General features: G+C 37.6%; 1 protein-coding gene across 1 annotated transcript in view; it reads right to left on the reverse strand.

The window, feature by feature from the left end:
• Window positions 1-7,210: 7,210 nt before the first annotated feature.
• The window catches only part of SV2C (synaptic vesicle glycoprotein 2C), an 89,200-nt gene continuing 82,842 nt past the window's right edge, over window positions 7,211-13,568 (reverse strand). The window contains exon 12 of the mRNA XM_075726463.1: window positions 7,211-7,394. Within this exon, the coding sequence (XP_075582578.1) occupies window positions 7,211-7,394 (184 nt within the window). The remainder of the gene's footprint in view (window positions 7,395-13,568) is intronic.

The raw sequence follows: 13,568 nt of genomic DNA on the forward strand, positions 1-13,568 counted from the left end.
ACAGGAAGACACAGACATTTTCTCATACATTACACAGAAGTTAACATATTGAAATCCACATGGAACATTTTGAAGAACTTCTAGTTGAATAAGACAAAATTCATAGCTTTTAGGATTTTATGTATTTGAGAGTGCTGTGTCTCTTTTGCACAATGTGCTGTTTTGCTGTTTGGCACAGTGCAGCAGAGGGGGGAAGGCTACAGCTAAGTCAGAGCTCATTTTTCAGACCATTTCAGGAGTTCCCTTCCAATGATTGAAAGCTAATGGCCAGCTAAGATGAATCTTGGCATCCAGACAATTTTGCACATGAGTAAGTAAAAGGGTTCTGCACAAGGAACAGAGTGTGATGTTATGTGTGTTCAAAGCATAATGCATAATGCAGAAAGTAAGAGTGTCATGGAGAATGAGATGAGAATATGATTTGTAAGTCTTATATCTACCTCTGTTATAGGGAGGTGTGTGTGTATCTATGTGTGTATACTCACCCACATGTGAGTCTGTACATGTACTCACCTCTAACTGTGTAATAGTTCTTCTTTACAATATACAGTTTCATACAGCTGCAGGCTAATATTTAAGGAAAACAGCTGACAAAAATAAAAGTAATTGAACCCTATGCATTGAAATCTTACTCTTTATGGTTTGCATTTAATTTGATTCCATTTCATTATTTTTTCCTGACCCTTTTCTTTTGAAGGATCACATTTTGACTGGGTAAGACAGGCCTACATGAGATTCACAAATGAGTTTTATCGCATAGCCAGTGGGCGACAGACATATATTTACAAGGTAGATATTAAAAGGAGAGAAGACATGTATTATAGGTTAGAAAACATGCAATATTATCAGAGAGAAATGCTAGGTGACAACTCTAGCTCTAGACATCAGATGAAACTGCAACAACACGTAAGACATCAGCCTCTTGCAGAGTACTGCGGTTGCGATGAGTTATGAGTGCTGTCCACTCATAAAACAAGTTATGAGTGGACATAACACTTATAACTGCAGGTAGGTTCAACTTACTTGGTCAGGACTACTGGCGAAAACTGAGTGGCAGGTGGTAGATGTCCAAAATTAGAAAGCAGGAGGCTGAGCAAAAAAGCAGATCCTTAGGATCCAAGAGAAATGAAGTTAGGTGGCTAGCTGTGGAGAGAGTGATGAAAGCCAGCCTGCTAGCAATTTCTCTCTTTCACTTGCAGACTGATGTGTGTGGCTACAGCTCAGAAGCATTGATAGCAAGCATAGGGGCAAGATCTCTACAAATCTCCTTGGTTATGTGACATTAGACTATATATTCGTGAATACCTTGGTGGAAAGGGCAACACTTTTGTGTCAGGTCATCCTCATGCAAACACTCTGTTGTTAAGTAACCTCCAGTCTTTGGTTATTGGACTGTGTACTGGTCAGAAGCAAGCAATATGTTCTAGACCTTTGTCAAGCAGGGAAGATCATTTACCCCAGGAAGCAATTACACTTGCATTTTTTCCCATTTTTTTCCCTAAGTATTTTGGTCCTAGTATATGTAGCTTCTGCATATGTTGTGGGAGGATACTGCCAATAATTACTGTTTTATTCATTTTTAGTTGGACAGGATGTACTCCAAGGGCTAGAAGGCATGGCTACATATTACAGGCCAGCGTCTTTGGAGAAAATTCAACCTATTATCAAATAAGAAAAGTAAATCAATCACGCCCATTTTGTCTTTTTTCTGTTTCTGACATGCTAAGTCACTGCATCGAAGAAAGGTCCTGAATGTGGATGAAGTTCTATATAATAATCTTACACATCTAGAGTAGGACTAAATATTGAAAGAACGTTTCTTTGCAGGAGGAAGTAGGGTATTCACCACTGCAACAAAAATAAAGAATGCAGATAACAACAATGGATCCAAAAATATTTTGCATCACTTGGTTGAAATTATCAACTTCAGAAGAAAGCAAATGAGGCTGATTTCACCATATGGACTGGTTGCAGACTGGATGAGGTTAAGTGAAGGTAAGAAAGATCTGCAAGTAACATTATAAGTTGGCACTTTCTATTTAATTCAGGTTCTGAACTGAGTTCCAGATTTTCTGGCTAACATGTCTCTGCTAACTCCACATCACTGCCTGATCCCTGTCTTGCCTCCAAACTGCAGGCAAAAATCTGTGTTTTCATGCTGTGTTTCCTGAACTAGTAGCATTGGAAAATACTAATTCAGACAAATACCTAATATTTTACAGTGAGTTTTAATGAACAAGAAGGCAGGAAATGCAGAGAAAAAGCAGTCTCTCAGATGTATTTTCTTCTGCAGTATGATTACGAAACATGTGTTTTCTTTCAAGACTCCAGAGGAAGTGGAGCATTTCTGTTTTCACTTCTTGTGTCTTTGACCCCCTGAGTGCAAGAATTCATTTTTTAACATTGTGATTGAAATTTCAATTGCATTTCCAGATTATTAAACAGGAAACATGGCTTGTAGGTTGTATTAGCATGATATAATCTTGTTTAGGTAAAGAGGTGCGACTGGATGTAAACATCTTTCTCTGACTAATGAAGATTGTTTTAAAACTCACAATGGGAAAGAGAGCTAAAGCCCAGCACACAGAAGCTGTCCATATGAGGGGCTGAGGACTATATTATATTGCTAAGAATTGGAATCAGCAGTTGTGCCTCAAGAGCAGTTACATGAACATAAGTCTCCATAGTGGTAGAAAAAGAAAACAAGAACAGAGAATAACATTTCCTCCAGATGGAGCTGAGCTAGGTGCACAGACAAGAAGATTCCCCCATATCTGCACCTGCAGCAGAAGGAACCCAACAAGGGCCATTCTGAGAGGAGACCCCTCCTTGTATTAATTCAGCCTTCTGAATATGTAAGGAAATGTGGAGTCTGACTGCCTTTAAAAGGGTGAGACTATCTGAAGGACTTCTGAGTTTGCTTTCCATCTTGGTTTAAAAAGGGATGGCCAAATTGCAAAAGATGTAGCAAACCTTCTTACTGAATGTCACTATGAAGTCAGAAGCAAGGGAAAACAGCAGCAGTGAGTTTTGACTTTCTTTAAGATCAGTCTTCTTGTAAGAAAAGCAACTTGGGATGGAATGAATGGAATGACATGAAGAGAAAGACAGCAGAGCCTGAGTTAGCAGTCTTACTTTGCCCCACTTTTCTAAGATGATGAACAGAGAGTTCTGAAGCCATCAGGAACGAGCTAACACATTTTCACCTGTGGTGAAGTTTTTGTAGTATACACCTCTTGGAAGGGCACTGGCTAAAATCAAACATGGAGGAAGAAGACTTCCCAATATATCATTCATTAGCAATCCCCTTCAGCACTCCAGAAACCATGAACATCTAGTCCTGGTTGCCTTGCTAGGAGTCCATACTCAGCAATCAAGGCAATGCACACCAAATGTTGTACTGCATGCTTCCAACCAACAAGGTGCTCACAATATAGCCAATCTGATTAAAATGTACAAACACAATTAATAAGATGCTTTCAAGAAATAAGAGTCTGCTAAGTCAAGCTCTACTATCAGACAATCTGTAAAGAGTAAAACTAATTAAAAGAAAATTTCTTTGCCAAAAATGAAAACATGTGGTCTCTTTTGCAGGCAGTTTTCAAATTTTAAAGTAGCTGACCATCATTGTTAATACTGTTCTAAATGCTGTCCATCTTCTCTGTCTTCAGGGGCCATTGTACTTGTTGTCATTGCTGTTGTTGGGATGAGCCTTTCAGCTTTACAGGAGAAGAGCACTAGACTTTACATCCTACTTCAATTTATACTGAAAAGAGTTTCCAATTAGTGGTCAGTCAGTTCAGTGACCAAAACAGACAAATAAGCAGTTTTGATTATATGTGTTTGGTAGCTCTCATACATAAATGTTATCAAGTTCAGTTCTCTGTGGTGTATCAGGAATCTAAACAGGCCTCTAAGTGATTCTTTGTGTGAGATATAAGTGAAAAGACACAGAAAGGAAGCACAATTCCTACTGTCTAATATTTATTACCCGAGATTGCTTTGGAAGCTGAAAAAAAAACCCAAAAAAACCAAAACAGTTTCACTACAGACCAGCCAAATCACTTTTGCTTATAACATAAGTAACATTTGTATCCAGGTCTCCATAGATTAAATATTTCTTTTCCAGCCTGTGAGTTTTACCTGTCCAACCAAGTATTTATAGCTTGAAATTGCATTCACTCCTTTTGTCTTTATGAGATAAATCTTTACTGCACTCAAGCCCAAACAATTGATTGTTCAAACAGCTTTGATGCTGGCTTGTGCACAAGTCCAAATCTTTTGAGCCAACTGGCTCACCAGCTAGGGAGATTCTAGCTTTAGGTTTTGGTTAATTTGTTGGAAATATTTGTGGTTTTTTTTTTTCTTTTTCATCTCTTCCATTTACTTTGTCTCCCCTTTCCTACCCACTGCTCTTTTTTTCTTTTTCCTACCTTAGAACTCTCACTCTAATCCCAGACCACACAAAGTCTACATAGGTGGGAATTTTGTTTGTCTTCACAAATTCCTCTTGTTGCTATATTCTGCTTCCTGCAGACTTAATCACATACTTATGATATAGACAGGATTTAGGATAAGAACCAGCACTGAAATCAGCATGATGTCATATGTAATGAGATTTTAGTGTGTTAGCATTGAACTGTAGCCCTCAAAAGTTGAACGTTATTTTTCTGTGGTCCATTTCCTCCACACTGGTCAGGTGGCATGAAGTGCTGGGTCTGGATGTTCTTTGGAATTACATGCAGAGATGAACAGAAGATACTACTTCTAAGTGGACAGTGCATCGCAAGACAATGTAATATTTTACCATTGCTGTTGATGTTTACTCTGAACGTGTACAGAGGCTTCAGATTTCAAAATAAGTTGTGCAGTAAGTACAAGGAGGTGGACACATGCTACTAATGAATGGCACAGAGAAACAGGACTGAAATATAATTCTCATTGGAGAAAACAGCCTTGAAAAAATATTAGGACTATGACTAGTGGACAAAAGCCACAGATGCAAAACTAAGGCCAGCATTTTTTTCTTAACCTGGGACTTGGTGAAAAATAATTCTTACACCCCTCCCCCTTTTTTTTTAACATAGTTTAGAAATTTAACAGACATGTTTAAGTCAGATTTAAATATAAAATATTGCATCTCAAATATTTTAACTGTTTATACTGCAAAATAAATGCACTTCTTAAACTTTTTTCTTACTATATCATATTTAAATTATTAACATCAAAAAAATGCCCACTAGTTTTCCGTACTCATGCTTTTTTTAATTCAGCCACTTTTCTCATTTGTTAATAGCAGAAAACCACATCTTGGGCTAACATTTTGGTGCTACAATATGTAGCACAGGCAATTGTTAGTAACTGAAAAAAATGTAACTTCTGGAATCAGTAAATTAAACAGTGATCTTATGTGGACTTTCACTGAGTCCTTCAATACAACTAAGAGGATGACTGACACAGAATGCAGTGATAGATATTGTTACTACCCAATCTAAGTCACATACATGAGCAAGAGAAAAATTAATGGGGGGAAAAAAAGAAAAAAAAATCTATCCTACTACACGATGACTTTATCTGAAAGCCTAATTTCTTTAGCAATAATACAACCACCTAATAAATGTTGTCAGACATAATTAGAAAAAATATTGATAAATTTTCCCTTAGGTTTTATACCAAATTTCTTCTTTAAAACTTGAAACTGCAGACAGTTCATCAGCTGATACAAGTTGTCTGAGCTCCACTGAAAGCAATGCCAGTTTCTGTCATCAAAGGATCTGCCCCTTTTGTCTGCTAACTTTACAGATGTATTTCTATTTAATTTTTAATGCTAACATTTTAAAGAGATCCCATAGCTTTTTGCAGAGCAGTAGGACTAGTGAGGAACTCTTTAATGTAATCCAGAACAGTCCACAGCAAATGGCTTAGGAGGAATAAATTTACTACCATTTACTCTCCATCCTTGCACTTGGTCTAATAACGACATTACCACTCCCTGCAGCCTTGCCATGGCTTCTTAATGGCCTTTCAGAGAGACATTTGAAAGTGTTAAATGGTGAGATATCTCTAGAACTATTAAAAATCAGCTGAGAAAATGGTTATAAGAGTGTATAAACTACAAAAATAATGAAGGGGGTTTTTTATTATTGCTTTTATCTGTTTTGATATTATTTAAAAAAATTTTTTTTGGAGATGTTTTAATTACATTATACTCTACATTGAAGTTATGACCTGACTAAGTTTACTAGGTGGCATTCTAGAACCACATTTTTTTATAACCATTCTGTGACAAAGAAAAATGTATTAGAAAAGTAAGTACCAAACAAACTTTTCTGAAAGCATCTTACTTTTCATACAGTTCACTGGCCTGATTCTTCCTTTATTCATACTTACAACAACATAAATATTCGCATTTATTTACTCCTAGATTGAGATAAATTCACTGTTTTAAAATGACAAAAATATTCCAGATGTCACAAATGAGAAGAAAACAACATTTTTCTGAAGGGTCAACAGCAAAGAATGAAAGTGCTTAATTTGTTATTCTCTTTGCTGCTCACCCATATGGGCTTTTAACCTCCCTGCAGTAGCTGTTGCCTTCTCAGCAAATATGGGATGTAATTGGTAATCTTTACTTTAGACTGAATCTACCTAAAAAAGTTTGCCAAGAAAGAGGCTTTGCCACAAGTTTTTATCATTTAAGCACAGCCACAGGACATCAGTATTCTCAGTACTGATGCGGTCTGTAGATTATCCCCATTAATGCTGCATGCATTGATACATGTAATATTAACATTCTCTACACCAATACTACTAAGTAATTGACTTGCATGTCTGTACTGTTACAAAAGCTCACAATGCTATGGCCAAATTTAGCATGTATTTTTAAATAATATGACTGCTTGCATTCTAAATATCTGATTATCAGTATGGTTTTTACCTTCCTGGACATGTCACTGAGAGTGTTCTAAGAGGTAGCTTTGCAGTTTGAAGTTAAGTGATTTTGAATAGCAATGTATGCAAGCAAACAAAAGTGAAATATAAAACTTTCATACAGAGGTCTCCAAATCTCTACCACTCCAAAGTATCTTTTGAGTTTGATTTCTGACTTCTGACTATACTAAGCATTGATAATCTGAAGCCTTTGCACCATCAGTCAGGAGAGTTGACATTTGTACGAAGAAGGAAATAAATAGTAAATGGCTTTTTCCAGTTACATCAACACCTGGGTTCTTGTGTCAGGAAGCCGAAGTCCTACCAGACCTCCACATACTAGAACAGTAGAAGCAAGGAGAATAGGAATTGCTTTGGTGATACCAACAAGGGAACCAAATATCAAGTTTCCAAGTACAGCTGCTGCTTTGCATAGCGCGTTCAAAAAGCCAAAGCCTGTTGCCCTAGAAGAGAAAACAGAAGAAAGTTTAAAAAAATAGGTGAAAGAGTAAAGCCTTTGAGAAAAATCTTCAGTGGGAATAAGTCAGTATGGCCCTGATACCTTAAACAGAATTTATGCCAACAAGGATTCTGTGCTTGTCTTTATAACATGAAATCAAAGCTCAGCTGCTACAGCATTTTATTGAGGCAAATTCATTCTGCTGCCTCAGGGGCCAAAATGTGAAATGAATGACTGAATAGGTAACTTTACACCTCTACTGTAGAGCAAAGGACTTGTAAATGGAAATTCAGTAACACTTAAAATGCTGGATTGGGAGACAGGAGATGGGAAATCTTTTGCAAACTACTTGGTGATTTGGGAAAGAAGTCACCAGAATAAAAGGATGATCATCTTGGGCTACTGAATAGAAATGGATTTCTTACAGGTGGTATACATGTTCAACCAATGCTTTTTCAAAAGGCTAATGAGACTTCCAATAATAATGAATATTTGTCTCTTAGGGCCAAAGAGAACAGGGCACTCTCCCCCTCCCCACCTTGGTGTAGAAGAGATATCTAAGAAACTTTGGAAAAAAGGGAAAGAAAATAGACTGCCAACAGAAAGTATGACTGTGTAACTCACAGGGGCTTTTGCATTGCAGTGGTGTGATTTTAGTAGTCTGGATTAAGTATTTTAGATGTTTGGTAACCCATGCATAGATGTATTACACAAACTGCCATCATTCTATTAAATTGTGTTTTGACATGACTGTATGATTCATAGTTGCAGGAATAACCTTGTCCTACCAAAAGTGCCCTAACAAAAATATCTGTACGACAGTAGAATCTCTAACATTTCTCAAAGTTCTTAAAAGTGAAAGAGGGGACTATGCAGAGTTCACACTGTGCTCAAATAATAAGAATCAGGAGGATAGAAGCTTCCTTTCAGAACAAAGTGTTTCTTTTTTTGTTTATATGAAGTACTGCCATTAGAAGGAAAAAGCCCCCAGTCTAAACAGCAGGGATTAACAGAAATGCTAATGGTCTGAATGACTAAAAAGAGCCTTAGCTAATGTACTGAGGTGCATGTGAAGGAAAGGAAGAAGTCCTGCGCTCAGATGTAGCCTGAATTCCTAGGAAGTAAGTTTGAGAAACTTCCACTGGAGCTCCTAAAGAGCAGCCCAGAGAATTGCAGGCTTGATCCCAGCTGAGAGCAAGGATATAAACTCTCAATGTTCTTTGCAGAAGTATTTTTTTATTTTGGTATCAAGGAAGAAGAGATCCTCTCCCTCAAGCAACCAATGGACACGGCCGCAGCCCAGAGTGTCACTAGTTCATCTCTTCTGCAAATCTGGCTGCTGCATCTCAATAGCATTGATCAGTCAGGCCCTTCAGTGTCCTACATCCAACTCTTATACTGGGGGAGATGTAGAAACTTCTGTCTAGTATAGTTGACCAGGATATAGGTGGTTTCAGCACTGTCCACACCCTGACTTTCTGACATGCTGTGCTTCAGAATTATACCAGTCCTGGTATATTTGAGGATCTGCACCAGAAGAGTGATGAAGGTAGGTCTAGATCCTTCTGCTATATTTCTAAATTTCTGAGCTTGCTCTAAGAAGCAGAACTCTAGTTAACCCACAGAGTCAACTCCAGAATCTGAACAAGATTCAGAAGTGTGCTAATTTGAAGTAATGGTACTTGAACTGTCAAATTCTTAAATCAGTTAAAAGGATTATTTGCAGAACAGAATTAAGACATGGAACAGACTAGTTAATATACCCTGAAAAAGTTTTTTCTTTTTCCAATTAATATTAAATATTAATCTGTCCATGGTTGCAGACCAAAGTCAAACGTCTTTGCTTAAAACATTATGTAAGTAAAATCAGAAGAGTTGATACTTACTGTTCCAGTGTCAGCTCTGTGTATTATATGCCTTTTCTGACCCCAGGACAAGACACAGGTTAGTCTCTTTTGCTGGGTGACTACTATCATAAGAAATTTATTATTAGTTTGGCTACATGTCTCTTGCAATTGGCAGCAGTGTTTTGGTCTCTTTAAAATACCTGAGTAATTATTCTTTTGCCTGAAATAATCATAATTGCTCTTTGTGCAAAACACGGCACCCATCCAGATATTGCATGACAATTAAGTATTAGCAATGTCTAAGGAAGGAGGTCATTCTGATGCCAGAGCAGAAATGACCCAGAAACACTGCGAAAAAAACAGAAGAGACTGAGATATGTTTCCTGAATGTTCAAAGCCCTTATGTGCTTTTTTTTTCCCCCCAATTTGATTAAACCTGCAGTACTCTTACAAACTACTTATCGCCAAGAAAAGCTAAACATGCACATCCTGGACATAACCATCTCCAAAGTGACATGCTCTGCTGTCCAACAGTGCAGACCAGTGAGGGCTGCCTGAGAGCACAATGCTGAGGGCAGATAAGGAAACTTCGGAAGTGTTGCTTGTGAAGCTTTCTGACAGAGAAAAATTTGCTGCAGCTCCTTGAAAATGTTTTCCTTAGAGGAGAAATGAGAAGGTTAAAACTTGCCCATTTTAAGGAAGACTTTTGGAGGAATCAGTCCAAAGGAGGAGTGGGAGATGCACTGAAGGAAGCAGCAAAGAGCCACCCTACTGAAGTAATTTTTCAAAGCCTACGAGAAGATCAAATCTCTACCACAGAAACATCTGTGCTACAAGGGCAGATAAAATGGAACATCAGAAGACTGTCTGGAGGAAGCTGACCAGAACGGGGAGAAGGAAGGAGCTCTAGACTGATGCATCTTCTAGGGTAAACAAGAATGCAGAGGGGAAGGAGGAGCATGAAGAGGAAAGAATGTGGTAAAATAGACTTTATCGCAAACAGGTAGGAAGCGGTTAAAGGCAACACAGCCAGCCTGGAAAACAGAGTTTATGTGATAGGATAATAACAGGCTGCAACTATTTTGAACAAGTCAGGGGAAGAAGGAGAGGAAAAGAGTCAGAACTGTTCTAATTTTGGCCTCACTTACGCACAGAAAGTATTTCTAAAGTTATGGTGGTGACTGGTAGTGACCAGTGTCTGCACATGTAAATACAATTTCTTCAGCTTCCAGTACTGAAGTAAAACCAAACTTGCCCCCAAATAACAGTAACAGGAAAAAAACAGTGTTCACATAGAGAAAACAGACACTTAGTCATCAACAGCTTCAGTATATTCAGAAAGATACCAGAACTCCCCAAAGAATACATAGATATAGCTGAAGCAAATTCGGATAGATACAGGCAGGAAATCTTTGGAAAGGCAATAGCACAAAACATATGGGGATGCTTTACTTACATTCAGTGTTGTTTTATACTGCCTTATAAAGGTAAGCTGTTTCACAGATGCTATTTTCTTACATTAACTAGTTATAACAGGGGTCTGAACATAATTTTCTGAGCAATTTGGACCTTTTCTTTTTGTGTGCTGGGCTCTACAGATAGCACCTCCAGGGCTGCCACTGTGATCTAGATCTATTATAGATTATATACCCAAGATTGCCTTATTAAGGTTTAAAGTAATTTTGTAAAATAATATCTCTCATATCTGAGCAAAATTAAGGTAATTTGTTGGCACTGAAAAAACAGTTCTGCTTTGTAAAATTGAGTTATTACATTTTTCCAATTGCAAGGGGTCATTATTAGACTAATCCCATTAATGTTATCAAATTATTGTTTATTGTTTATTGGAGTAAGACAAAGTAAGCCCATTTTTATAGCCTCTGGCTGTCCTAATGATACAAAATGAACAACTCAGAAGTTCAGTCTTTTGATCTTTAAACAGTTTTCAGGCATATCCTTTTGCCCAAAATATGCACAAGATGAGCAGGAACAGGAAGATACAGGCTTAAGTAAAATGTTGTTGTGACCTGTACCTGAAAAGCATTGTTACTGTTCAACCTTCTGTCTTCATATCCTTCAATTTTAATGCTGTGTTTGAATGTGAATTTGTTGTGTACTAATAGTCAGAATGAAGTCATTGGGCAAACTGTTGAGCTCTAAGAATAGCAAATTCAAACTTGTTGGGTTTTGAACATCTTTCTTAGAACAGTGTTTGTGATTTAAATCAGCTAAAACCTGTATTAATTCATGCCTTTATAATTAATTCTTTACTGAAGCCAGGTGAGTAAAAATAGCAGGCAATAAATACACTGCAATTCACATACATATATATGAGTGTAATCTTCTCTTGCAGCACTAGTACAGCCTTTGCTACAGTGTTCAGGAAAGTGCTAGTGTGTACGGAAAGTCTGCAAATGATCAAAGATGTGTGATGTGTCATCTCAGCATCATGAATGAATTAAGTGAAAAATTCCAAAGGCATAAGGCCATTACTATATACACCAATTTCCATTATGTTGATCAGTTACTGGCAAAGCACTGGCACAAAAATGTCTTTTTGACTGCATGAGCAATCCTTATTACTGGTCAAGGGAGTTCAGCAGCAAGAATCACTTGTCCAGCTAGAGCATGCAGATAAATCCTTCAGGCCCATCAGTAAGATAATGATGGTGAATCAATTTGGGATTGCCTTAAGAAAAAAAGTTACAGATTTTAGTATTGATAGGAGAAAAATGCCAAAAGTCCTATAAAAGTGTCAAGTCTGAGAGAAAGCCGGATGTTAGAGAAAAGGAATTTTCCTCAATGCATTTCACTTCTCTTGCTGGGAAAGCTGCTACAAAGAAAAACACTTAGCTTCCTTTCACCCAAGCCCAGCATAAAAATGGCAAGAATCCAAACAGTTAAAAATAGAGGGATTATCCAAGCCTTTAGATTAAAAGAGCTTGTTTCCTGGTTGCCACATATGCTCCTTCTTAAACCAGGTGCTTATATTCCTACATAAAATACTTCAGGCCCACTTTTCCCTTGCCGGCCCACTTTTCCTTTGCTGATAGTCAGAGCACCAAAAAACTTTATTGTCCTGCAGTGGAGTGCTACTAAATGTGTAGCACAGATTTTTTTGTAACCTTGCCAAAGCTAGTGCTGGGCCTGTCCAGCACTTTAAAAAACCTCTGAATATCACTTCTGTGCATGTTGATAATATGCAAAGGCTATGAAAACAGAGTTTCTGAATGTACTATGAACACTTTTCTAACGTCCAGACCTTTTAAAAAATGAGTAAAAAGATGCATATCATAGCCTGGCCAATTACAGCATTCAGTGTGCAAGTAAAACTGTGGAATTCGCCTTCCTGTCTTGGACTACTGCCTAAGTTATTGCATAGGTTCGGCATGTCACGCCTTAAAAACATTAACATGAAATTTCAGCAAAATGCTGTTGAACCACATCCACGGGATGGCAGTAGAAAATAGCTATCAGGACATCTACTGTAAGTTCATGACTGCTGTTATGACTCAAAAGAATGGAAAACTTCTCTTCTGACAGCTGCAACAATAAAAAGTTGGACTTAGGATACCCTGTGAGTAATGTTTATTACTCTGGGGATAGATTATCAGGGCTCAAGAAGAAAAGAAAAAGATAAATATAATGAACTGAAGATAGGTGACTTAATTCTTAATTATGACCAAACACTTATGAACTTATTTCTCAGGTATTAAAAAAAAGGCAAAACAGGATGACTTCATTTTATAGCACACCTTGAATTCTAAATATTCCTCACAAGATTCAAACCCAGATGTCTGGCAGCTGTAGTAAGACTGAAGAATTGTTCGTTATCTGATGCAATCTGACCTTGATTTATTCTGTGGGAGATGACCTATTTCTATTCCACTTTCTGTTTGGGTTTGGCTTATTTGTTGTGTCCACTCCTTGACAAGAGTCTTGGCTTATAAAGTTGGTGCTTCCTAAGTTAGTTCACAAGAAGGTATTTATCATTTGCGTGAAAGTAACAATTGCCTTTTAAAGTCATAAAAGTGTTCTAAATGTTACTCCTTCAGAGAATTTTAACTCTCTTCCATTCATACTTATATTACAGACAGAGCTAGGAAATGGCAATGTTATTGCAAGCCCCTTGGGCACACACATTACAACACAAGCCATAATTACCTCATCGCACAATATTTTTTTTCCGCATCACTCTGCCAATGCACAGAACAAAGAGAGCTTGAGGGGTAAAACATAAGTGTAGTGAAGAAAACTTGGTTTCCCCTCATCTACTGCAGAAGTTGGAAGGTGCACTGTGAATAAGGCTGGGGACTGCAAGATGGGAAAGC

This window comes from Pelecanus crispus, chromosome Z (genome assembly GCF_030463565.1).
Source record: "Pelecanus crispus isolate bPelCri1 chromosome Z, bPelCri1.pri, whole genome shotgun sequence".
NCBI lineage: Eukaryota > Metazoa > Chordata > Aves > Pelecaniformes > Pelecanidae > Pelecanus > Pelecanus crispus.